Source organism: Eschrichtius robustus, chromosome 20 (assembly GCF_028021215.1).
Source record: "Eschrichtius robustus isolate mEscRob2 chromosome 20, mEscRob2.pri, whole genome shotgun sequence".
Lineage (NCBI taxonomy): Eukaryota > Metazoa > Chordata > Mammalia > Artiodactyla > Eschrichtiidae > Eschrichtius > Eschrichtius robustus.
Genome location: NC_090843.1, coordinates 14,454,555 through 14,479,944, shown reverse-complemented (window position 1 = coordinate 14,479,944; position 25,390 = coordinate 14,454,555). Strand labels below are relative to the sequence as shown.

The following is a 25,390-nucleotide window of genomic DNA, read 5'->3' as shown; positions in this document are numbered from 1 at the left end:
TGAAGAAAATGGCACCTGAAGTCACCATTGGAGGAAGGCAAGATTACTCAACAAGTACACATTTATTATCCATTGCCATTAAAATTTGCTCTCAGCTTTTGGAAGCCTGCAAAATTATTTATATTGATTTCCATGGACTTTCTCAGTCATCAAGATTTAGGTCATGTCAAAGGCATGCCTTTATGTGCTGCATTTCCCATCAGCTCTCTGTCAAGAGAACAGCACGGAGTTGACTTGGGGGAGAAGAGAGAAGTAGATTAGTTTCCCAGGACTGCTGTAACAAATTACCACAAATTGGTGGCTTAAAACAATAGAAATGTATTTTCTTACAGTTCCAGAGGTCAGAAATCCAAAGTCAAGGTGTCAGCAGGGCTGCGCTCCCTCCAAAGGCTCTGGGGGAGAAGTCTCACTTGCCGCTTCCAGTTTCTGGTGGCTCCTGGTGTTTCTTGGCTTGTGGCAGCACCTCTCCAATCTCTGCCTCATCTTCACGTGGCCTTCTCTCCCTCTGCCTTTCTCTTATAAAGACACTGGTCAGCAGATTTAGGTCAATCCAGGTTGACCTCATCTTGAGATCCTTAACTTATTAATTACATCTGCAAAGACCCTTTTTCCAAATAAGGTGATATTCACGGGTTCCAGGAGTTAGGACTTATCTTTTTGGGGAGCCACCATTCAGCCCACTTCAGGGGACAAAATTATTTCTGGTTTGAATCTCTTATCCTAGGAGTTATAAGTCAAGTCCAATAAAGCCAAGAGGCATTTCTTGGGTTCCAGACAAACAAAATAACTTGACCAAAATTCTTCTGCTCTGTTTTTTTTCTCTGTTCCCAACAATGGACCTCTGACTAGAAAAATCATAGCTATTAGCTATTAGACACTAAATCTGTGGAACACCTACAAGGCCAGTATTATTAACTTGCTTTTACAGGTAAGGAAATTTAGGCTTAAATGGGGTAATTTCACAGGGTCATCCCTAGCTTGGTAAGTGGTTGAACTGGGACTTAAATCCCAGCAAAGAACAGCAGCAGCACTGGCTGTGGGAATGCATCTTCAGGGTGGGAAGGGATACTGTGCACACAGGTCCAGATGAATTTGAGGATTTTGTTGCCTAAAGCAGCATTCATGAACATAATTTCCCCCCTTTCTCTGTTGATATTGTTATTTGGAAGAAATCGGTATATCACAGAGGCTAAGAGTGTGGGGGCTGTGGAGTCAGACTGAGCTGAATCCAGGTTCAGTCCTGTGCTAATTGTGTGACTCTGGGTAAGTTACATAAACTCCCTGGGCTTCAGTTTCCTCATTTGAGAGGGTGGGCGAGAGGAGGGGGAGAGAGAGAAATAATACCTACATCATGGAGCTGCTGTGAGAATTAACTCAGGTAATGGATGTAAAAGGTTTGGAACAGGGCTGGGCACAAAGTAAGAACTAAAAAAATGACTAGCTATTCATAGTATGATCATGCTTAGCTTGAGTCATACTAATTGGCTGCTCCCCTTAGAAATCATTAAGTCTTTGAGGTTGTAAACTTAGTGACTTCGCCACCGTTAGCTTCTTCATGTCTTAATCATGAAGCAGAGCCTGAGGCAAGGACTTGGTGCAGGTTGTTTATATGAGGGCCCAGGGAGAGTGAAATAGAGAAGGAAAGGGGTGGGGAGGGGCTAGCAAATTAATAAGCATACCAGTAACTGGATTTGATCCTATTAAGACCTTATTTTTTTAGGTATGTATGTATGTATGTATGTATGCAGGCTGCACTGGGTCTTAGTTGCTTCTTCATTGTGGCATGCATGCAGGATCTAGTTCCCCAACCAGGGATCGAGCCCAGGCCCCCTGCATTGGGAGTGTGGAGTCTTACCCACTGGACCACCGGGGAAGTCCCCTATTAAGACCTTCTGAGGTCTCAAAGTCCAGAATGCCCCTGGGTTTCACAGCATGCCCTGAATTGACAGCCTCTCATTTTCTCTTGCAAAGCTTCTAAAGCAGTTAGTAGAAGCCAACCAACTCCACAATCCATATAATTACTATTGCCTCATGCCTTTCAAATGCTAGAACTATTGCATAACCTACTGCTTCATTATCTACCTCTGCTCCCTTCCCCGCTGCAGGGGAAAGTCTTAGTAATTGTGAAGCTATGGCATGTAAGGATTATCTCCACTCCCCTTACCACCGGCAACAGAGTCCTTATTGCCATTCATCCTGGGAGGAATTCCGTTTCCCAGGGCTGCTTTCTAGGGCCTTCTGATAGTCTTATCCTGAGCTAGCCTGGAAAGCAGAGCCTGAGAAAAGGCCTTGTGTGGAACAGAAGGGACACTAGGGAACAGGCGTGAGGGACTGGAGGAAAAGCCAGAATGAGGTATAAGGTTGAGCTGGGCATTGCTGTGGGCAACTGGCGCTTGACCCCACTGGAACCGTCTGCGGAGTGAAAAAATGTCTCTCAGAATTGTCCACTTGAGGACTGACAGTGAGAAGCATTTTACCCATCAGCTTCCATCCCCCACTAAGGGCTGCCCCAGGAGGTGATGCATCTCCCACTTCTAGGCTGTGCATGTGGGCATTCCAAGTGCACTTCCATTGGCGTCTCACCCAGGGCACTGGAAGGCCCCAGGGCAGAAAAGGAGTGATATGTATTGTATAGTTAAAGCAAGAAAGCTGTCAGCACAAAGTGGGTGAGGCCTCAGATGCAGCTGGAATCAGAGGTGAAGCCCAGAGGATGTGACTGGTGGTTGCTCTGCCATCTCTCAACATTTCCTTTGTAACAACTATAATAACGACAATAATAATAACTGCCATGGGCAGTTAAGTGTCAAGTGTACTTATCCTCACAACTCCCTCCTCACCCAACTCTGACTTTCTGTGGCTTCCGCCCGTACCTACCCAATGAGCAGATGTTGAGCCCCACCCCCATGGCTTTTGCATGAATTGTTTAAGAGGGGAAGAAGAAGAAAAGGAAGAGGAAGAGGATCTATTGAGTTTTCATTTCAATAGTTACATTTTTTTCATGTCTAGAAGTTTCCCTTTGGTTCTTTTTCTTTTTAAAATTTATTTATTTATATATTTATTTTTGGCTGCTTTGGGTCTTTGTTGCTGGGCACGGGCTTTCTCTAGTTGTGGTGAGTGGGGGCTACTCTTTGTTGTGGTGCGTGGGCTTCTCATTGCAGTGGCTTCTCTTGTTGCAGAGCACAGGCTCTAGGCCCCCGGGCTTCAGTAGTTGTGGTACTTGGGCTCAGTAGTTGTGGCTCGCAGGCTCTAGAGCGCAGGCTCAGTAGTTGTGGCGCACGGGCTTAGCTGCTCCGCGGCACGTAGGATCTTCCTGGACCAGGGCTCGAACCCGTGTCCCCTGCATTGGCAGGCGGATTCTTAACCACTGCGCCACCAGGGAAGTCCTGCCATGTCCTTTATGGTTAGTGTTTTTTTTGCGGATGTGTGCCCAGATGAATATTTTTTCAACTTGAGGTCATACAAGCATTACCGTATACTACTATCTACTAAAGGCTTTTTTAGTTTACTTTCATTATTTCAGTTTATATCCGCCTGGAATTGTTTCTGTGATGTGAAATTAGCATCATACTTGTTTCCACTCCCCCGCATGGATATACTCTGTTGTTCCAGCACTGTCTACTGAAAAGACTGTCCTTTCCCCACTAAACTGCACTGTCACCTTTGTCACAAATCAAATGCCCATATACATGTGGGTTTCTTTCTGGGCTCTGGATTCTGTTTCATTGCTCTACTTATCTCTCCTATGTCAATGTCATACTCAGCTTTCAAATGCATCTTGATAACTGGAAGAACAATTTTCCCACCTTGTTCTTTTTAAGAATGTCTTAGCTATTCTTGACCTTTTGCATTTGTGTATAAATTTTAGACTCAGCTTACTATTTTCTTAAAGAAAAAATGAACATAATAGGGATTTTGATTGATACTGCATTGAATTTGTAGATTTGGGGAGAATTAACATTTTTACAGTATTGAGTTTTCCAAACTACAAATATCTCACCATTTGTTTATGTCTTCTTCAATTCTCTCGATAGCATTTTATCATTTTCTGCATAAACAGCTTGCACATCTTTTGTTAGATTTAGTCCTAAGTACTTGATATTCTGATGCTATGGTAAATTGGTTTTATTTGGTTGTTGTTTGTTTTTGTTTTTTTGGGTGAAGTAGAAAAGAATAGCTTTATTGCTTTGCCAGGCAAAGGGGGCCACAGCAGGCTCATGCCCTCAAAACTGTGTGTCCCAACCTGGAGGGGGAAGTGAGGAGTTTTACAGTAATGGTTCAAAGAGAAGGGCGTGATCAGCTGGTGGACATTCTTCTGATTGGTTGATGGGGAGGCAAGTGGGAGTTAGCATCATCAGCCTTCTGGTTCAACCGGTCTGGGGTCTACCTGCTTGTCGGCAGCATAGAGTTAACTTCTCCCACCTGGTGGGGGTTTCAGTACAATTTTAGATGCTATCCGTTCCAAGGTAGTCTCCCAACCCGGTGTTAGTGCCCAAAAAGTTCTCGCAAAGAAATGGCACAGAAGACATCCCAGCGGTGCTGACGATGAGCGGGAGTTGGACTAGCTATAAGTTGGGAATAAAGGGTCAGCACCTGGTTTCAGGACTTAATGAAGCTCAGGTTCTTGATGTCTCATCGCAGAAAGAATTCAGTGAGAGACAAAGTGACAGGTAAGAAGTGGACTTATTTATAGAGAAACACACTCCACAGACAGAGTGTGGGCCATCTCAGAAGGCAAGAAAGGCCGGTAAATTGTATTTTTATTTCATGTTGTGGACATATAGAAACACAATCGCTTTTCTTGGTTGACTTTATATCCAGCAACCTTGCTAAATTCTCTTTTTGATTTTAATAATTTATCTGTAGGTTTTTCTTACAATCTGGAGATCAGAAAACTACTGCTGCTACTGTTACCACTGGTGCCTCTGCCACAACTGCCTCACCCAGAAACTGGAGCCCAATGGAGTGTGGAGTTATGCCACTGGAGACATTTGCTTTTCAGTGGAAACCATCACCTCCCTTCTACTTTCCAGGTCCCATGTACATGCATCTAATTGGTAGAAGATATTCACAGCCATGCCCTGGCAGCAAAGGAACTGTAATTTTTCAGGTTTCAGACCCCACCAAACAGAAGAAGGGTTATGATGTGGCTTAAGAGAGCCAATCTAAATATCTACCACACTAGCCAAAATATCAATCAAGACTGAGGGGGAAATAAAGACATTTTAAGACAAAGACTGAGAAGGAGGTTTCCCAATCACATTCACACTGAAAGAAATACACAGTGTACTTGATGAAGAAGGAAACTGAATACAGAGGAAGGGTGTAGGATTCAAGAAGCATATGAGTAAATGTAAGTGTGTGTGTGTGTGTGTGTGTCAGGGGGAGGCAGGCACAGAGTGAGAGAGAGAGATCTATGAGGTCTGAAAACATTATAAAGTTACCATGATTTTGAAAGTGTGGTATGGGTATATGGCTGGAGAAGTAGAAAAATGTAAATGTAACAGGACAGGAAGTCCAGATATAGATCTAAATACATATGGGAGTTTAGTATATGAAAAATATGGCATTTTAAGTCAATGGGGAAAAGATGCAATATTCAATACACTTTAAAAACCTGAGAACCATATTTAATAAGTTAGAACTCCATTCTTTGCAACAAAATTAATTCAGCTAGCTCAAATATTAAAATACCTAAAAATGAAGCCACAGACGTGCTAGAAGAAAACAGGAGGAATTTTATAATAATCTTTAAGAGGGAAAGGCTTTTCTAGGTATGACTCACAATCCAGAAGACATAAATGATTGTTAAATTTAGTTAGATGAAACATTTAAAAATTACATTTAAAAATCTTAAACTAAGTCAAAAGAATGGGGGGGGTATTTTGAATCCATGTCTCTGATAAAGTATGAAGTTCTACAATATATAATGAGCTCTCACAAATTAAGAAAAAAGCCAAAAATCCAATAGGAAACCAGGAAAAGGCAATATCTGCAAGGTGACACCAGGGCAGCACAAAAACCTTGCTGGGATGAAGAGCTGCAAATAGGTGTGCTCTGACCAGCTGCCCTCAAGCATTTGTCCCTTCTGCCCCTTCCGCTCCCAGACCTGGGGGATTACAACCTAAGGAGACTGCCTTCTCTCAGTGCTGCTTCTCCTGAAGGATGTAAAGGGGAGACTTAACCAGAGGAATGATCAACAGTGGTTCAGTGATGTCTGAAGCTCCTTCTTTCTCCTTTACTGCCCTGGAGGGACATGGGCTAGTGCCTTGTCTTTGACCTTTATTACACACAACCAGAGACAGTAACTGAGATTTCGGGTAGTACATAAACTTATAGGTTAGGACAATTAGACACCTAAGGATTACAGTGACCTCCAAGCACATCTCCTTGGCCCCTCAGACATAATGTGGGGGAAGGCACAGCTGGAGAAGGGCCAGAGCAGGACCCTCTAAAGGGCAGGGGCTCCTCTTGCCAGATCCAGGAAGGGCATTGTTACCTCTCTTGTCCTGGCCACCATCACCTGGGCATTGTCAGAGCTCCTAACAGGTCTCCCTGCTTCCTTTCTACTCCTCTAACATTCCACTCTCCACAGTCACCTTTTCAAAATAACAGTATGTCCCTTCTCTGCTCAAACCATGCCCCCTCCTGCCCTAGTGGCTTCCAGAGTCCTTACTGTGGCCCCCATGGCTCTAAGCAACATGGGCCCTGACCACCTCTCCCTGACCACCTCTCTGACCTCCCCTTCTCCCCTCTGTTCTGGCCTGCTTTATGTTCCTTGCTCACTCCACACCATTTTCCTCCTAAGGGCCATAGCACTTGCTACTCCCTTCTGCCCAGAATGTGCTGCCCCAGATGTTCACACAGCTGGCTCCTTCACATCATTCAGTCTCAGTTGGAAGGCCAGTCCTCAGAGGCTCCCCTGATCACCTATGTAAAGCACACTACCCTAGGCATGATCTAGCACGCCATCCTGTCCTATTTTACACTATCGCTACCCAAAATTACCTGAAATTGCCCATGCACCTACTTGTTTAATGTCTGTCCCCGCCTGCCCACCCCTAGAAGGGCCTTGTCTGTTTTGTTCACCACTACATCCCCAGCACCTAGAGTTCCTGGTACTTGGGTGCTCAAAAAGCCTTTGTGAATAAACAAAATGAACAGATATATAACACATATAATGACAGGCCAATCTTTAGGAGAAGCACAACTACCCCTGGCATTTAAATCTGAGAAATTTCTCCCATGCTTCCTCACAGGAAGACGTGGTGTACATAGCAAACAAATGCCCTCAAGAACATTCTTATGGCTAAATGAAGAATGAGTTTCATAGAACTATTTCTAATAACATCTTTCAGTACATATTGGTGTGGTGTATTACCTAAGAAGAGTATTTGATAAAAAAAAATTTATTAAATGCAATTGGGCTGCAGGGAAGTTTTGTCAAAACAATACCATCCAGGTATACAGCTCTCTGATAAATTTAACAGTGGTTACTACAGGGGTGAACATCAGAAACCACCTGTATTTTAAAATATACTTACGAGGGCCCCACTGTGAAGAGAAATAGTAGGTCTGTCTGGGATAGGGCTCAAATACACTTATTTTTAAAAGCTCCACAGGAGATTCTGATGTGTAACTCCAGTCGGACACCTCTGATCTGGATAATCCTCCATAAATATTACTTACCTCAACTGCAGTATAGACATTCCATGTTGCCAGTTAGTGCAGCCAGCTGATCTGAGACCAGGAATACAATCTTCCTGTGAAGGCTGAGGCCCCTAAGAAGACAAAGTACCTAAATAAAGGTACCTGTGGGCAGGACTGAGATTTTCTTCAGAAAAATAATTTTTAAAAACATTTTAGTCTCACAGTTATATTAAAACTAAATATTGGACCCCAAACTACAAAAATGAAATTTAAACTTTTAAGTAGACATATGGTGGGAATACTGGCGTTGCAGTTCTGAGAGTTCTGTGGTTAAGGTGAGATAAAGCAAATGAGCAGTTGTGTGTCATGGCATTCTAATTTTATCACCCTCAGTATTCTTGAGAATTGGGATTCTTTTTTTTTTTTTTTTTTTTTTTAGAATTGGGATTCTTGATGTGGGAGGAGATACAGATGTGTGATAGAAGAGGTTAAAGTAAAAACCCTTAAGTCCTAGAGGGGCATGAGGGGACTTTTGGGGGGTGATGGAAATGTTCTATATTATCATTGTGGTAGTGGTTACACATTTGTCAGAACTCATAATCTGTACATTTAAAATAGGTAAATTTACTGTATGTAAATCATATCTCAATAAAGCTAATCCACACACACACACACACACACACACCAGTACTGAATTTGAATTGCAATTATTGGTGAGTTCGTGATGGCACCCAGAGTATAGTCTCCAAACAATGACTTTTTAAAAAGAAAAATAAAGCCATAATGTCATTATCACACCCAAGGAAATTCTCAATAATTCCTATTATCATCTACTGTTAATTTTTTCAGGCGGGAGAATGGTTAACTTAACAAAAGATCCTGAACTAAAATATTTACATATGAACTGATAGCTGCGATCTGCTTCGAAATAACATAGAAGGGTGATGTGGGGTGGATGAGGCAAGACTGGTCACGGGTTGATGGTTGTTGGTGCTGGGTGATAGGCACATGGGGTTAATTATACTATTCTGTATATGTCTGAAATTCTCCCCAAGAGCAAAAAATAATAACCAAAAAATAAAGACCTACTAAGTAAAGTCAACTCAGACAAGCCAGCCAAGCTTTTAAGACATTTTACACAAAGTATCAGAATTTTTGTCAGGCTGGTAATGACAACATAGTTAACACAAACATAATCAGCACACAAAAGTTTAAAGATTTCTTATACACATATCTGTTAGACATGAAATATACTAATATTAGATTATGCCATTTAACATTTATTTTAGCTTGCTCTGCAAAAGTCAATAAATATTCTCATTTTAAAAATTTTAGTGTTAGGTTAATCTTTGATATTTGACAGTGTATATAAAGACCCTTCTTTCCTGATAACAAAACCCATTTCAGAGAAGACAGTACTGCCCCAAGGGATAAATTGTGTTTGACCCAAATTAATCATGATATTCTCATTCCCTTGGACAATGACTGGCCCTAGCAATGACCATGTGATTCAGTTCTCATAAATACAAGAAAATGTAAATAAGTCTTCTGACTGGGATGTTTGGGAAAGCTTTTACTTTCCTAATTAAAAACAGAAGAGCCTTGGCTGGCTAGCTCTTATCTCTTTGACTTTCTTCCTAACTCGAATGTGGCTGAGAAGGCTAGAAATACATCCACCATCTTGTGACCAAGAAGAAATAAGTATAAACATAAAAGCCAATATACTAAAGGTGGTGGAAAGACAGCAAGAGCCTTGCTCCCTAACTACTATAGAGGAAACAATTATACCAGCTCTGGACAGTCTACCCCCTCGATTTCTTGTTATGAAAGAAACAAACTCCAATTTGCTTAAGCCAGTATAGCAGTACTTTTGTTTCTTATAGCTGAACATATTCCTGATACCATGAAATACATCAAGAAATATAAGTAATAAAAACTGAATCAAAAAAAGCACCAAAAAAATCCACTTCTGAGTGCAAAGAGGCTAAACAAAAAATACTAATAATAATCTCAGTTAAATAAGACAACCAAATGAGGAAAGGAGAATATTTATTACACAAATATTAGAATCTATACATTCTTAGCTGATGATATATATTTAGTTAAAAAGTCTTTTACTTTGGATATATGCATCATTTCCTTCATTGTGGTGTCTCTACTTCTCAGATGTATTAATCCGTTCTCCAAAGTAGCTTCAGTAATCAACACTGTGAAGAGGATACTCATTTCATCATATCTAAGAAAAAAAGGTAGTTAACCAAAACACATGAGCACAAATATAGATTGTAAATTCACCACATTACCAGCTTTAATTACTCAGGAGTCAATGCCACCTTCAAGAGTCACAAAACTCAGGGACTTCCCTGGTAGTCCAGTGGCTAAGGCTCCAAGCTCCCAATGCAGGGGGCCTGGGTTTGACCCCTGGTCAGGGAGCTAGATCCCACATGCTGCAACTAAGGTTCCCGCATACCACAACTAGAGTTCTATAAAAAAATAAAGAAAGAAAGAAAGGAAAAAAAGAGTCACAAAACTCAAAGACAGGGCTTGAGAACTGAACCCAAAAATACTTTTTTCAAGTTTCTGAATCATTTTCAAAGTAAAATTTTCAGAAAGTTTCTGACTTATTGTAATAGCTGAGAAGTCATAAAAGAAAAGAAAATATAAGAAATAAACACTGGTACCTCAACACACCATTTGGTGTGATCTGGATGAACCTCAGAATAACCTCAGCCTTTTGGTATTTGGATACAATCCAAGAAAATAATTTTAGACGAAACTCTCTTATAATACTACTATAATATTAAGATCTAGTGTACAACAAATTATACCAAAAACCATGCTAAATATATACCTTAGTACACTAACTTAGTTTCTAGTTTAGCAATAACTGAATATGTTCCACACTGGCCTTCTTTCTGTTTACCCAGTCATACTATCTCATTGTTTCTTTTCTTTTAGGACTCCACCAGAAATTATCTTATTTATCTATTTGTCTGATGTCTATTCTATCCCACTAGAATATAAGTGTCATTAAGAACAGGAAACTTTTCTGTTTACTGCTGTAACAAAGTACAAAAAATATAGTGGGTGCTTAATAAATATCTGGAGAAAAGTATCCTGGGACAAAGGAAAAAAACTATCCTGGGACATAAAGCCTTTACCATGTAAAGAACAACTGTAACTTGATATTGTCCACATGACTCAAAGGATAAGATTTTAGAAACTGAGAACACTGGAAAGTTCAAGTACCACCCCTTCATTTTATATATGATAAAGCCATCAGTTGCTTTATCTACAGAAACTTATTTTTCTTCTGACATCATCTGAAAGGTATATTTTAACAAATTACTACAGAACTGAGGAGCGAAACACTAAGCTTCACAACTTTTCACCTAAAAGATATGTATTCAACACAAAAAGCTAAAAAAATAACAAAATAAACCCAAAGTAGGGGAAAATGAATTATTTTATTAAAAAACAGAAGTTAATGAAAATAGCAGGGGGTAAGACTAGAGACAGGAGATCACAATTAGGAGATTATTTCAATAATCCAGTCAAGAGATACTGGTGATCTTTTTTTTTTAATTATTTGCTTTATTTTTATTTTTTTAAATTTTTTCCCTTAAATTTTATTTATTTATTAATTAATTTATTTATTTATGATTGTGTTGGGTCTTTGTTTCTGTGCAAGGGCTTTCTCTAGTTGCGGCAAGCGGGGGCCACTCTTCATCGCGGTGCACGGTCCTTCTCACTATCGCGGCCTCTCCCATTGCGGAGCACAGGCAGGCTCAGCAATTGTGGCTCACGGGCCTAGTCGCTCCGCGGCATGTGGGATCCTCCCAGACCAGGGCTCGAACCCGTGTCCCCTGCATTGGCAGGCAGACTCTTAACCACTGCGCCACCAGGGAAGCCCGATACTGGTGATCTTAATGGGGAGATGTGGGTGTGAGATACATTTGGGAGGAAGACGAGACTTAGTGATGGACTGGACTCTGACAGTAAGGAAGAGGGAGGAGTGAAGGACAATATCCAGGTTTCCGTCTTGAGCAATCAGGTAGACAGAGGTGCAGATCACCGAGAAAACTAGTTCTCTGTTCTCTGGAATAGAACTACCTTCCACTCAGCCTGAGAATGAACAACGCCAGCAAGGAAAAGGCACTCCACTCATGTTCCCTCAGTCCTGATTCAACAAATGTGTCTAATATAAATAATTCCATCCCTGATAAACTGATAAACTCAGGTACACATACTTCATGGTGTTAAGTCTTGAAGTTTCATATAGTATGTGCTTATATATACCTGATGAGTATTGTTTCCTGCTGTACCAATTAACTAAGGGTATGTGGTTCTGTAAACAGGAAAGTTAGGAATAATTTTGAATTATAGTATATATAGATATTTAGAAGAAATCTGTTACTCATAAAGAAACATTGTATAATCAAAAACTGAATAAATACATTTTTTAAGCAACAAAAAACACAATTCTTACTTTGAATAAAGTTGTTCCAATGAGGATGGCACAGTTTCCAAATAACCAGGCCACACAGATATTCCATTTTCTAATAATTCATTAAATAGCCCTTGACAAACCTGGGGAAAAATACAAAAACTCTGAATATGAAAGAAAGAAAAGTAGCTAGAGTTATTACCCTATTTTTATGAAACCACCAATCATCTTTTTCACTCTTTAAAATGGGCATAAATCCCTTTAATTACATGATAATATTGTTGATAATTTTATATATTGTATACTTATAAATTGTATACTTCTTCTGAAGAACTTAAACACTTCAAAGCTGAATACTAAATGCAAATCTGAAATTTTTATACCAAATATAAGAATTTTTATTATCATCATCATTCATAACACAAATAAACAAAAGCAAAACAGATTCTATCAGAAAAAAACAGTCCAAAGGGCTATGTTAACTCTAAACTTATCTGAGACTTGAGAACTGAGCCTAAGGGTTATAATACAATGTCAGGAAGAGAAGGAAGAGCCATTAAAGGAAACTAAGGAGAAGGAGCCAGAAAAGTATGAAGAAAACCCAGAGAGTGGTGTTCCTGAAACCAACTAAAGAAAATGTTTCAAGAAGAAAAGAATGATTGATTAGTTTCAGTGGAATGCTAGAGACAAAAGCCTGACTGGAAATACAGAAGTAATGATGAGTAAATGACATAGTACACTTTACTGTTTTCTTAAAAATGGTGAAGCAAGAAAAAGAAAAATTTTAAACTCCCTTAACAATCTAGAACTAAAATTCTAAAGCAGGATTTCTCTCACTGGCACTGCTGATATAGGATGTTTAGCAGCATCCCTGGTCTCCATTAGATGTCCGGGGCACCCTTCCCCACCTTCTGACAACCAAAAATGTCCCCCAAAATGTCCCCAGATATTACCAAATGTCCCCATGGGGAGGGAGACGGGGAGGATGGTGGGATGAGGTAGGGGTGTGTGCCTGAGCTAGAGCACTGTTTCTCAAACTTAAGCACCAGAATCACCTGGAGGGCTTGCAAAACACAGATGGCTCAGCCTCGCCCCCAGAGTTTCTGATTCAGCAGGTCTGGCAAGAATCTGCATTTCTAACAAGCTCCCAGGGAAAGACCACAGCGAAGTAAATGCGTGTTAAGGTACAGGATATTTTGGGGATAGATGAGAATATAGATATTAATAAATCTAAGAAATTATCAGGGAAAAATAAATATGAGTTTTAGTAAGTTTAGTTTTGGTTGCCAGCAGAAAAGGAGAGAAAAAGTTCTAAGCATGATAAAGCGCAGGTGAAAACATGGGGAAATAACCCACAAAACCTTTTTCATAGCCCAGAAGGTTACATACATAAGGATTCTCTTTGTCATACTGCTGAGGGGAAAAGTGTTAAAAACAGAATAAGATGCTACTCTTGATAAAGCACCCAAGGCACAAAATATTACTAATATTCTTACAAACAAAAACAAAACAAAACAAAAGGCCTGCAATGGTAATGATGAAAATCTAGGAAGCAGAGTTCTTCTTTGTCCTTCAAGCAAAAAAACCCCTAGGAACTTGGTACCTACCAGGGTGTTGTGGAGCCTCCTGCAATCCTGGGGGAAATGAGGAAATTAAGCCATTCTCTTCCCTTTCCCTGAGCTCATTATCCCCACCTTCCCAGACCCCTGCACAGGAGCCTGGGAAAGCCAGGTCAATCTTTCTAGTATCCTCACTCAGGTCCTGGATGGGTCTGAGTTACCCAAACAGAAATGACTGCTGAAGGGTTCTTGGTTTTTCTTAACAGTATTTAATTTGACCAGATAGATTAGAAAAATAAAATAAGATTACAGATCTAGAACTTGTGCTTATACCAACAAGTATCAAAAGTGTTAAGTTATAAAGGGAAGAGCGTAAGAAATAATTCACTAGACGTCTGTACAAATATTTTGATTACCAAAATTATGCATACTCATTTAAAAAAAATGCAACTATGACTGGGCATGACATTAACAGCAAAACCCACTGAACTGTATTCAGCTTTTTTAATATACTTCAAATTATCTGTAATTAACTGTAGTATTTATTATTAAATTAAAATTCATTATTAATGAATGATTTAATTAAAAATTTAAAAATTCACTTAAAAATGATTTTTTCATTTAATTAAAATTTCATTATTTAATTAAAATAATGTTCACAGTTCATTATTCAATTAGAATTTTTAAAAAAATGAATCAAAATAAAACTTTAGATGGCAAACTACTCATTTACTTGGAATAACGGTTATAATTGAAATTATGACATTAAAACTTATTTAACCCACCTGTCTTAGTTCCACTGTTGGGCCTCTTCCCACATCCAAAGCAACCTTAATAGGGGCTAAACAAGGGTGAAGTTTAAGCACCTAAAACAATTTAAAGAGAAGGGGTAAAAAGGACAAGCACTACAAACATGAAGCTGTTTAAGCAGTTAAAATTTTGTGTGAAAATGGAAGCTAGCTGAGGTCATAAAAAATATCACACAATGATGTATCAACCGTCTTTATTCAGCTGCTCATAGATTTCTCCATTCAGGCATTCTACAGAAATAAGTTCACTTGATATTCTCCCATTTCCTGACAAATCCATTTTCTCTCAGTTGAAATGCCCCTTTCTGGCATCACTGTCTTCCTTACCCAGCCTGAGCCATGTGGCTTATCACTTGGACTTTCTCTTGCCAAAACCCATCACTCTATGCATTCATTCAGCCATTCAACAAACATGTGAATGACTACTTGGTATGAGAAACAATCCTAGGTGGTGGGGACAAAAATCCCTGTCCCTCATAATGCGCAGAAGCAGATAACAAAATAGATAAGTAAGTAATATATTTGAAGGTGGTTAAGTGTTGAAAAAAAAAAAAGAAGATAGGAAGTGCTGGCAAGGGGCGGGCTGGTGGAGAGTTGTTTGCTATTTTAAATAAGGTGGTAAGAGGGAATTCCCTGGCGGTCCAGTGGTTAGGACTCCACGCTTCCACTGCAGGGGGCGAGGTCTCTGGTGAGGGAACTGAGATCCCACATGCCTCACGGTGCGGCCAAAGGTGGTAAGAGAAAGTCTCCTTCTCTGAGGTGACATTTGAGCAGACTTGAAAGGGGATTGAGGGACAAGACGTGGACTTGGAGGAAGAGCACTCAGACAAAGGGGAGAACTAATGACCAGGCTCTTGAGCTGGGAGCACACTGGGCATGTTCTAGAAACAACAATGAGGTCTGTGCTGCTGGAGCAGACTGAGTAAGGTGGAGAGGAGTTGAAGGTCAAAAGGGATAATGCTCTGTAAAACATGTTAGGGGCTTTGGCTTTTCCTCTGAGTGAGATGAGGAGCTTACTGGAGTGTTTAGAGCAGACGAACAAAGTAACGCGTAACTTTTAAAAGGGCCACTCAGTGCAGGAAGGTGGGGATGATGGTGGCTTAGATCAGACTGCGAGCAGGGGAGATGCTAAGAAACGGTCAGATTCAGGATATATTTTGAAGATAGAATCAAAGAGGTTTTGCTGATGGTTTGGATGTGCAGTATGTAAGAGAACGAAAGAAAGGATCCCACTTGTTTGTTTGCTGCACACACCCTATAAATCCCAAACAATTCTATAAATGGCCACATCAGGCTAAACGAGCACTGCATAATAAATCACTAACTAGGCAGAGTGGTGCTACAAACTCATGGTGTCTAATCTCAGTTGAGCACTCAACATGTGAAAACTTTTGATTTGGGGAAGCTCCCTTTCCCATTCAAGGGAAATATGACTATTCTAAACTCTTGCCACTTAAACCCCTACTCCTCCACATTTTAAGCTAATAATCTTGCTTCCTAATTCCCCAAGAAAATAGAGGATATGAGTAAAACTTCCTTCAAGGGCTAACCAGCTCCAGTAGCCTATTCATATCTATACCATTGGTTTTTCCACCCTGCTGTTTCAAAAAATAACTCCCTTTTCAAGACAAATCCCCCCACTTGTGTTCTTGATTCTGTCTTGGTCCTTCCTGTTTCTTCCAAAATCTTGCTCCATTAGGTACTTCATTTCACTCCTATAGCTTCAACCCCTCCTCTCTCTTGATTTTGAGCCCATAAAAATGCTCAAACTGCACATCCTAAAATAAGCCTTTCCCTTGACCCAGACCCATGTCTAGCTCCTGTGATCCAGTGATCAGCCACTTGGGGTCAGACCAGAAGCAGAGGTCAATACCACAAGTCTTGCTGGCCTGTTTTACTTACTCTTACTTAACACTCAGCTTCTGATACAAGCAGAAGCCATAAGTGAAAAGGCTCAGGGGCTAAGAATCAGAGACAGCTGTCCAGCTGCCAAAGATCAAACAGAAACGCCTTTGGGATTACCCAAGAGGGATTCCTTCTTCTATTCTGTGAGAACCTGCTTATTATTCCTGTGGCCAGATTTTAAAAAAACATGAAAAATAAATTACTTGCACTAAAAAAATTATTATTCAGAGTTTATATTAGAAACCAAGTACACTAACATAAAAAAAGGGGGAAAAATTCATATTTTTAATTTCCCAAGTCTATCTCTGAAATATCAAAGCACCTTTCTATGAAGATCTTTCCTTCTTGTAAAGGAGTTCTCTGTTAGCTGGAAAGAATCGTAGAGATATGCCAGCATGCCTCGGTCTAGATCTCCATTTATGGATAAAACAGAAGGAACCACATTTTTCCGTCCATCTCTGCCCTTCACAGAAAAGTAGAACAAAAAGAAAGCATCATTTAGCAGAACTACCTCTTAAAATTACATTTTGCACTTACAGAATCAGAATACAAATTGATCAGTAAATCTAGATAGACTAATGAAATTTTAAAAATTACCATTTGGCAACCCTCATAGTAATAATTGATTTGGGCAAGAATCATCAATGGATGTTGCAACCAGTAGGTCAGAATCTGGTGAGAAACAGGTTATTTACATAGTCAAAGTATCTGCCCACAAAAGACTTATTAATTACTCATCAATTAATAACTACAAAATACTTATCAACTTTACACTGGAGAAACCTGGAAGCATCATCTTAACCAAACGATAAAAGTTAACATCATCAGTAACAAACCGATATGATGCACTCAGAAGAGGGTAGCACCATTTCTGTGGCATTCTTAGCAAAAATACATAAATCATGAGGAAACATGAAAGAAACTCAAACCAAGGGACATTCTACAAAGTAACCGGTCTGTACTCTTCAAAAATGTCAAGGTCATGAAAAACAAGGAAAAATAAAAGGAATTATTTGAAGGAGACTAAGGACACATGACAACTACATGAAATACAGGATCCTAGATTGGATCCTGGACCTATAAAGGGCAGATTAGAATAATTGGTTACATCTGAAGGGTTCTGTGGATTTGAGAATAATAGCAGATTACTGTTACTTTCCTGATCATAATGATTGCATTGTGGTTATACAGGTGAGTCCCTGTACTTGAGAAATGCATACTGAAGTATTAAGTCGTCATGGGGCACCATGTCTACAGCTTATTCTCAAATGGTGCAGAAATGATCACAATTAGAGAATCTGGGTAAAGGATACATAGGAGCACAAAGTAAAACATACGTGTAATTGAGCTACATTTTCAGGATACATGTGTAAAAGTTCATGATCTCCTAGATTCCACAGGGTTTCTATTGGCTCCTTTCCCCACGGAAAATTGTAGTAAAGTTTGTTTCCTTTTTGGCCCGCTTCATCCTGACAATCACTGCTGCTGAAGTTAGATGGACTCACAGCAAACTGGAAAAGAAAGTTTGTCTTATTAACTTATTAAAATAAACATTAAAAAGTAAAGTTGCCCGCAGCAACTGAATGAAACTGGTCAAGTCCCAAATAAAAAACTGTTAAGTTTAATTAAATATGAGTGAATATACTGTTACAAATAGTGTTTTTCAATCTGAAAGAATTACACAGAAAAACTGTTGATGCTATCTAGCATTTCTGTCAATCAATAAGAGGGGAAGGAACCATGAACTAAGTGGGATAAAGAAGAAAGTATCACATACTCACCACTCTCATCCTTCCTTATTTGTGATCATTCCATTTAGTTTAGATGGGTGTTTGGAGATTTTGAGAGTTAGAGAAATAAGACAATGGCATGACAAAAATGCTTACTTCAACTCTTCTCTTAGGCTTACACTGAAACTTGACTGTAAATTACAGGACCATTTGACTAATATGGAGAGTTCATGGAGGTTGGAAGCAAAACTAACACAGTATTGTGAAGCAATTATACTCCAATAAAGATCTTTAAAAAAAAAAAAAAAGCTAAAGCTGTAAGAGTGGGCAAGGGTCAAACTCTACACCAGTCAGGAATGCCAGGTGAGGGATTTGAACTTTACCTAGAATGTAAAGTCTTACTAACAAAAGTTTCTGAGCAAGACATCAACAGACGTCTTTATAAAGTAACTTTGTTTTATGGAACAATGAAAATCTTTACAAAGAGTTTTTTATATGTAGTTGTTAATTTATTATAGCTGTCTCTTATAAATATAACATAGCTACATCAAAATAAATTTCATTTATTGTAGAGAAGTATTACCTCTGACACACTAAGACAATTTACCTAATCATTTTTAAATTAAGGGTAATTATTGTAGTACCTTTCTCCACCACAGGAGTCGATGACGTAACCAGAAATCAAGCCACTGGCTCGCAGTTCTTGCTGAAGTAAACCATACCAGTGAAGCTTCAGTCTTTTCACCAATTCTTTGGATATCAGAAATATCAGATAATCATTTATTTGCAAATCATATAATCTATCCCAAAGTGAAAGTGACTGTTTAAATACAAGGCCAAGTTATTTCCATTTTTTGTGTACCTTTTAACACCATCAGGTGTCTGCTTAGTATCAGAAACAGGATGAAAACACACTCCAATCTGAGCAAGGCCAAAAGGTAGCCTCTTGTTTATCAGATCCAGGTAATTAACATAGTGCTGCAAGGCACCTGTCAAAAGATAAATCAATCACTATATAAATCTATTTTATAAGCCCAAATCATTTTGTTCAATTTATAGACAAATTAATAATATAATGGTAACACAGCAGTAAGTACAGTAGCATGGAGCTACTAAGGCAGATCTTAATTGATTATCACTTAATTTTAGGTAGTTTCCCCAACTTTTTGGTATGAAGATTTTCAAATCTACAAGAAAGTTGAAAGAACAGTACAATAAACATCTGTAAACCCTTAACCTAGATTCACCAATTGTCAACATTTTGCCACATTTATTTTCTATTTCTTGTTCACCCCAAAACATTTTAGCATGTACCTCCTAAAATTAAAAACATTCACTGTATACCACTATTACACCATTAAATTAATCACAGTATCATAATTTCATCTAACTTATGGTCAATATTCTATTTTCTCCAATTGTCACCCCAAAAACCATTTACTGCTGCTCTTTCTCCCTAATTAAGGTTAACTCATTGCATTTTATTAGGTCTCTTAAATCACTCTGAATCTAGAATATTTCCCCTGACTTCTCCCTCTCTAACTTTGCTTTTAATGATATCAATTTTTCATTTGAGAACAGGCCAGTCATAGATTATCTCACATTAGATTTGTCTGAATTTTTCCTTATGATTTAATTTGGGTTAATCATTTTTAGCAGGAATAAATACTACATAGTTGATGTATATGTCCTGTTGCATCCTAACAGGAGTAACACAGTATCAAATAATCCCACTTTTAATGAAACCAGATTTGATTACCTAGTAAAGGTAGTGAATATCCATTCCCCAACATTATCCTGCTCCCCAACAATCTTCCACCCAATATTTTATTTATTTATTTATTTATTTTTTAACGAAGGGGCAATCGTTTTCTTTTCATTAATTAATTAATTAATTAATTTTTGGCTGCGTTGGGTCTTCGTTGCTGCACACGGGCTTTCTCTAGCTGTGGTGAGCGGGGGCTGCTCTTGTTGCGGTGCATGGGCTTTTCATTGCAGTGGCTTCTCTTGTTGCAGAGCACGGGCTCTAGGCGCGCGGGCTTCAGTAGCTGTGGCTTGTGGGCTTAGCTGCTCCGTGGCATGTGGGATCTTCCCGGACCAGGGCTTGAACCCGTGTCCCCAGCATTGGCAGGCGGATTCTTAACCACTGCACCACCTGGGAAGTCCCACACCCGATATTTTAGAATCTGTTGATGAACCCTTGCTTGAATTAATTATTATACCGAGGATTACAAAATCATAAAAAGGTGATTTTTCTATCCTATCTTTCCTTCTACATTTATTGCATAGCTCCTATAAAAACAAACTCTTTTCAACTCCTCTTTCTACCAGCAGCCTCAATTACTTAATTTTTTGTTTAACACTGTGGATTCAATTTTTAATTTTATTTAATGTGTTCTGATACTGTTACCATCAATATTTATTTTAATGTTCAATTTGTCCCAAACTTAGCCAGTGGGAGTCTCCTTCAAGCCAGCATCTACGTCCTTTTAACATAAACCCACTAGTCTTCTACTAATTCTTTGCTTTCTAGCACCATAAACTGTGCCAAAGTCACTTTGTACTGTCCCTGCCCCATACCTGGAATGAGCCATTTCTCCAAGCACTGGTTCCTTTAGAAACCAAATTCTGGGTACTAGGTGTGCTCATTGCTATTGTCATCGCTTCTGGGCCCCTTCAATGAAGAAAGTTAGGAAATTTGTATTTTTTAAAAATCATGAATTCATACTAATAGTCAATTCAAATTTAACATTACAAAGTTTATCCTTGCCTTTTTTTACATCTTTTCTCTTTCAGTGAAAATCTTGGTTCCTAATAAATCTATCCATTGGTCTATTTGCTTTATCCTATATGTGAAACAGCTTCAGAATTATAATTCCAACATTTCTACTTACAATAAATCAATAAAATAAAGTTCAAGATTTCTTTGTAGTTCTTTATGCACTTAGATTATATCCCACTAAATGATAACACTGTGTTCAAAAGTTACTTGATTTGAGATTTCCACTTCTGGTAATAGTAGACAAGCTTGCTGATAACAAGAAAAACTGGTCAAGAAACTGAAAAAAAGAATCTGTTTAAAGACACAGGAGAGCTGTCAAGGCAGTAAGGACTTGAGGGTCCGAGATTTGGAGAGAAAGTAAGAACAGAGGTGAACCCAACATTTAGTGCTGCTTTTCCAATCTGAAGTAGGAGAACTAAGAAGCTGAAACGCTGAGCAGAGCTTCCCGACATCGTATGGGCTAGGAAGCACAAAAATTGTAGTTCGAGGCTCTTACGGAGGAGGGACCCTGGAAAACACCCCAGCCTTTCACTAGGCACACTCAAAGGGCTACACTCTAGGAGTAGAGGTGAAGCAAAAAGACTGAAACCCAGCCTCAATACACTTAATCCCGGATTGTATTAAGAAGATATGCCCTAGCTGCCTGCCAAAAGCAAAAGTAAACCCTCCCAGGTAAAAGAAAACAACGCCACCCAGAGCCTCAATTTATCTCTACAATTAACACACAAATTACCTAGAAAATCGAAAGTCCAAATGACCAAAAGCCCGGAGGTAAGACTAATAGAAACCGACATATCTGAGTTATCAGATATAGACTTTTAAATGCGATTAATGTGTTCAAGAAAGTTGATAACAAGATGCTGGGGGGTGAGTCTAACATATGTGTAATTAATCACAGAAGGACAGAAGAAAGAATGGGGCAGTAACAATATTTGGAGACATAATGGCTGAGAAATTTTAAAAACCGTTCATAAGTAGAGCCTACCACAATAGCTCAAACATGAAATAAAGAGGGTAAGGGCATTGGGCATAGAAAGAAATGGCAAACTGGTACTCAGAAGCTAAAAACACTAGACAACCAAAAATTTGGCAAGTAAGTGGATTTAAGTTTCTTAAAGGCAAGAAAATGTCCAGCACATCAATAAATGCTTTGATGAATCTAAGAGAGCTATGTTTCATTTTCTAATAGGGAAGATTGATTTGTTTTGGGACATGGTAATGAGCAGTGATTTAACTTCCCCAAAGTAAAATCATCATGGAATAATTAAAGTAGTACAAATCAAAATTGTCACGTTTACTCACCAGTTTAAGTTTGCTTTATTTTATTAAGGAAATATTTAAAAGTTTACAATATAGGTACCAATTTTCAGAGAACCATGGACACTAGTTATTTTAAATTACTTCCTAGTACCACTTAATAAAAAATGGCAAGGATAGCATTTTGCAAAAATGAGATGCTGTGGCAGCAAGTCTGTCCTGTAAAAATTCTGAATTTTTTTTTTCCAGAATCTCTGCTATCATGATCTATTTGACTTTGAAGGCATATTGTGCCCTACAAATTTCTGTGTATTCACTCAAGAATCGCTTATAAAACTTGATTAGTCCTATTACTCTGCCAATTCAAAAATTACCTTAAGGGCTCTTCAAACAACAGACTGTGTAGATCAGTTTTCGGTAAGAAAAACTGAGGGAGGGCATTTTCTTGTTGCTCTAGAAAAACGAGCTCTCGATTAGCCTATAGTGTGTAAAAAAAAGAAAACTATAGAAGTATTTATAAATATTTTAGTAACAAACTAATGATTCAAACACACGATTTCCTAATTCTAGGGCCGCTCAATAAACTCCAAAATTCTAGGGTTGCCTTGTGAAACTGAGAGCTTTACTAGAGCCTTGGGCCGGATTCTTTAAGGAACAATAACGATCCCATGAACCAGTTTTCTCCAAGGCAGCAACACTGTCAACAAACCCAACTACTTCAAGAAGACTGAGAACCAGATAATTTCCTTTTCACGTGAACACAGGGCCAGCTGCAATTTGGGAAATCGAGCGAGTCTGCCTTTCCACCCCGACACCTATTTTGAAGCATGAAATCGTGAAGCATACCGTGAAGAAGGTTCTCCCGTAGTTTCCCAGAAGTTTTCAGTAAGTTCTCAAGAAATGCTCCTAGCTGTTCCTTACTCAGCTCTTTGTCTTGCAAGATTTCGCGTAGCGTCTCTGCAGAAACTAACCTGAAGGCACTGCCCCCGGGCAGCGAAGGGCCTGGTTCACGGTGGAGGGCGTCTACCGGGAAGACCTGCTCCCTGAACACCACCACCGAGGACCACCATTCCGCCGCCAGGTTCTTCCGCAACTCTATGCCCAAGGGGCCAAGGCCGGGGTGGCACCCGCTCAGAAGAGAATCTCGACTAAGCTGTCGCTTGGTGCCACTGAGGAAACGCCTTTTCTGACAGATCTCTACCAGCGCCTCGCTCTCCTCGCCGCCAGACTCGGGGCCTTCTCTCGGCTCGCTCACCGGGGGCAGGTCCGCGTGCGACCTCAAGGGCCCTACGAAGGAGCCGCTCCCTCCCGTCAACTGCTCCGGCTGCCCCCCATCTACTCGACTATACCCACACAACAGGCACCTGCAGACTTTCCGGCCGGCCCTGACGGCTGCACCGGAGCGCATCGCCCTCGGGAGTTAAAAGTGCACAGTCTCCTATGAGAGGCTGGTCCCGAAAAACCGCCACAACCGGGAGTAGGGGACCACCTGCGCAGGCGCGACGGAAGTGAGCGTGCCCGCTCCCGGCCCCACCAACGGAAGTACGTCACTGCGTTCGGGGTGCTGCCGCCACCGCCGCGTGCCTATCCCACTCAAGGCGAACTTAGGCCTCCTCTTATTTCCGTCACGTCCGGCTCCCTCTACTTTTTCTTTTTGCCTTCAACACCGATAAAGATCATTCCCATCTACTTTTCACTATCCCGCTGTTGCCACTATTGAGTCAGCTTTACCTTCCTTTTTTTTCGCGAATGAGACATCAGAATACTTCGGTGTTCTACAAACTACCATTTAAATACACCTTCTCAGACTTGTGTTCACGAAAATAAACCTTGGTTCCAAGTTGTACTCCTTAATGGTAGTTTAGAGACCCACGCCTTGTGTGCATCTCTAGTAAAATGCTGCCGCTGTCCTGCCTGCCCTCTCCTGGGAGTGCGCGTGGGGCTGTGATGGGGAAGGAGTATAGTCCCTTTACATATTGGTGCTACAAGGGATGCCCTGGGCCAGCAGCACCTGCATCACCTGGAAACGTTGCTTAAAAAACAAACTGCTGAGAAGGGCCCAGCAACATTTAAACTCTCCAGGTTAATGTGGAGGCACACTGACAACCAACCACTCGCGTACAGAAAGTTGTTCTACCAGAGTACCCTTCAAAAATAACTTGTGAAAACCTGCTTAAAACGGAGATCCAGGATTACGGAGCGGACTTGTGGCTTTACAGCTCCATTGTAACACTTACAGCCCGTAAGAAAACTGCCCCAATAGTGGAAAGTGTAACAGCCCAGATGGAGGAAAATGGTTGATTCCAAAAGCCATGATTTCCACTTCCAGCTTTCCTTAAAGTGGCTAGGGAAACCTTGAAAGATCAACCCAGGTGCAAAGAACAAACTATTCCACTGGACTACCAGGAAGAAACAGTTTATGTAGAGGGTAGCAGCTTAGCAATGAACAGAATATGGGAAGTTACAATTCATCACATTTAAGGTGGTGTAGGACAGGTTCAGAAAATCATTCCATACAAGAACATGTGAAAATTTGTTTAAAAAAAAGATGCTAGTAAAAACAGTATTGCTGGAAAGCAATTATATTAACTGCAAAGCTGGGTAACATTTATGTGTGTTTTCCACACCCCGGAAACACACAAGAGGCCTAAACGCAAATAAATAAAAGAGAGAACGGGGAGAAAAATCACATTTATTAGTTAAGACAACCACAGGCTGGACACAACACACATGCTAAAAAGTGGACTGTCTTTTAAAACTTACTTCAAAAGGTATAAATAGTTAAATATTTTCCACAGCCCCACAAGCATTTAAGTGTTTACAAATTAAAAGGCCCACGTTAGACACTGAACAGTAAAAGATGTAATACTCCAACCTACCCCAAAAGCTTCTTGTAAAAGTCATAATTTGACTAATCATGCTATTGAAAACTGTTCAATTACTAGTCTGAACCAGTTTTCAATGTATTAGTCCTAAAAATACCACTCATTATCCTGCCCCAGGAAAATTCTAGTTGTGTTACATTTTAGACATAAGGCATTAACACCAATTAAAGCCTCACTTTAATAATCAGTATTTAAATGAAGTCTCATAAAGACCTTTTCTCTTCTTGCAAAAAAACACATATGCCAGAGCTGCTGGGAAGACATTCAAGTCTTACTTCTAGCCATCACTGAAAGGAAGTATTAAGGTTGGTGAGCCAAAGTTAAACCTAAAGCTACCCACTGGATCTTTTTAGCAATAAACCCACATTG

The 25,390-nt window shown here is 39.8% G+C and overlaps 1 protein-coding gene across 3 annotated transcripts; it reads right to left on the bottom strand.

Moving 5' to 3' along the window:
* Positions 1-138: 138 nt before the first annotated feature.
* Positions 139-23,719, bottom strand: POLG2 (DNA polymerase gamma 2, accessory subunit). Of its 3 annotated transcripts, XM_068531321.1 has the most exons (10): positions 22,983-23,719; positions 18,960-19,086; positions 18,742-18,847; positions 17,705-17,878; positions 16,690-16,830; positions 14,439-14,519; positions 12,137-12,237; positions 9,766-9,883; positions 7,687-7,778; positions 139-2,412 (listed from the first exon to the last, which is right to left on the bottom strand). In XM_068531321.1, the coding sequence occupies exons 1-10, from the start codon at positions 23,542-23,544 to the stop codon at positions 2,229-2,231; spliced, it is 1,686 nt and encodes a 561-aa protein (XP_068387422.1). In that variant the 5' UTR covers positions 23,545-23,719; the 3' UTR covers positions 139-2,228. The 3 variants fall into 3 exon arrangements, with proteins under 3 accessions (XP_068387422.1, XP_068387423.1, XP_068387424.1); XM_068531322.1 differs by lacking the exon at positions 139-2,412 and having other exon boundaries at positions 7,671-7,778; XM_068531323.1 differs by lacking the exons at positions 139-2,412; positions 7,687-7,778 and having other exon boundaries at positions 9,718-9,883.
* Positions 23,720-25,390: the final 1,671 nt, after the last annotated feature.

What these genes read in the sequence shown, in the direction of transcription:
- POLG2 (XM_068531321.1), bottom strand. Translation starts at nt 23,544, where the DNA reads ATGCGCTCCGGTGCAGCCGTCAGGGCCGGCCGGAAAGTCTGCAGGTGC. An exon ending in GACTCCTGTGGTGGAGAAAG is followed by an intron (nt 17,879 to 18,741) that starts GTACTACAATAA and finishes TTTCTTTTCCAG; the next exon opens with TTTGCTGTGAGTCCATCTAA. An exon ending in ATGTCTATACTGCAGTTGAG is followed by an intron (nt 2,413 to 7,686) that starts GTAAGTAATATT and finishes TTCACTCCGCAG; the next exon opens with ACGGTTCCAGTGGGGTCAAG.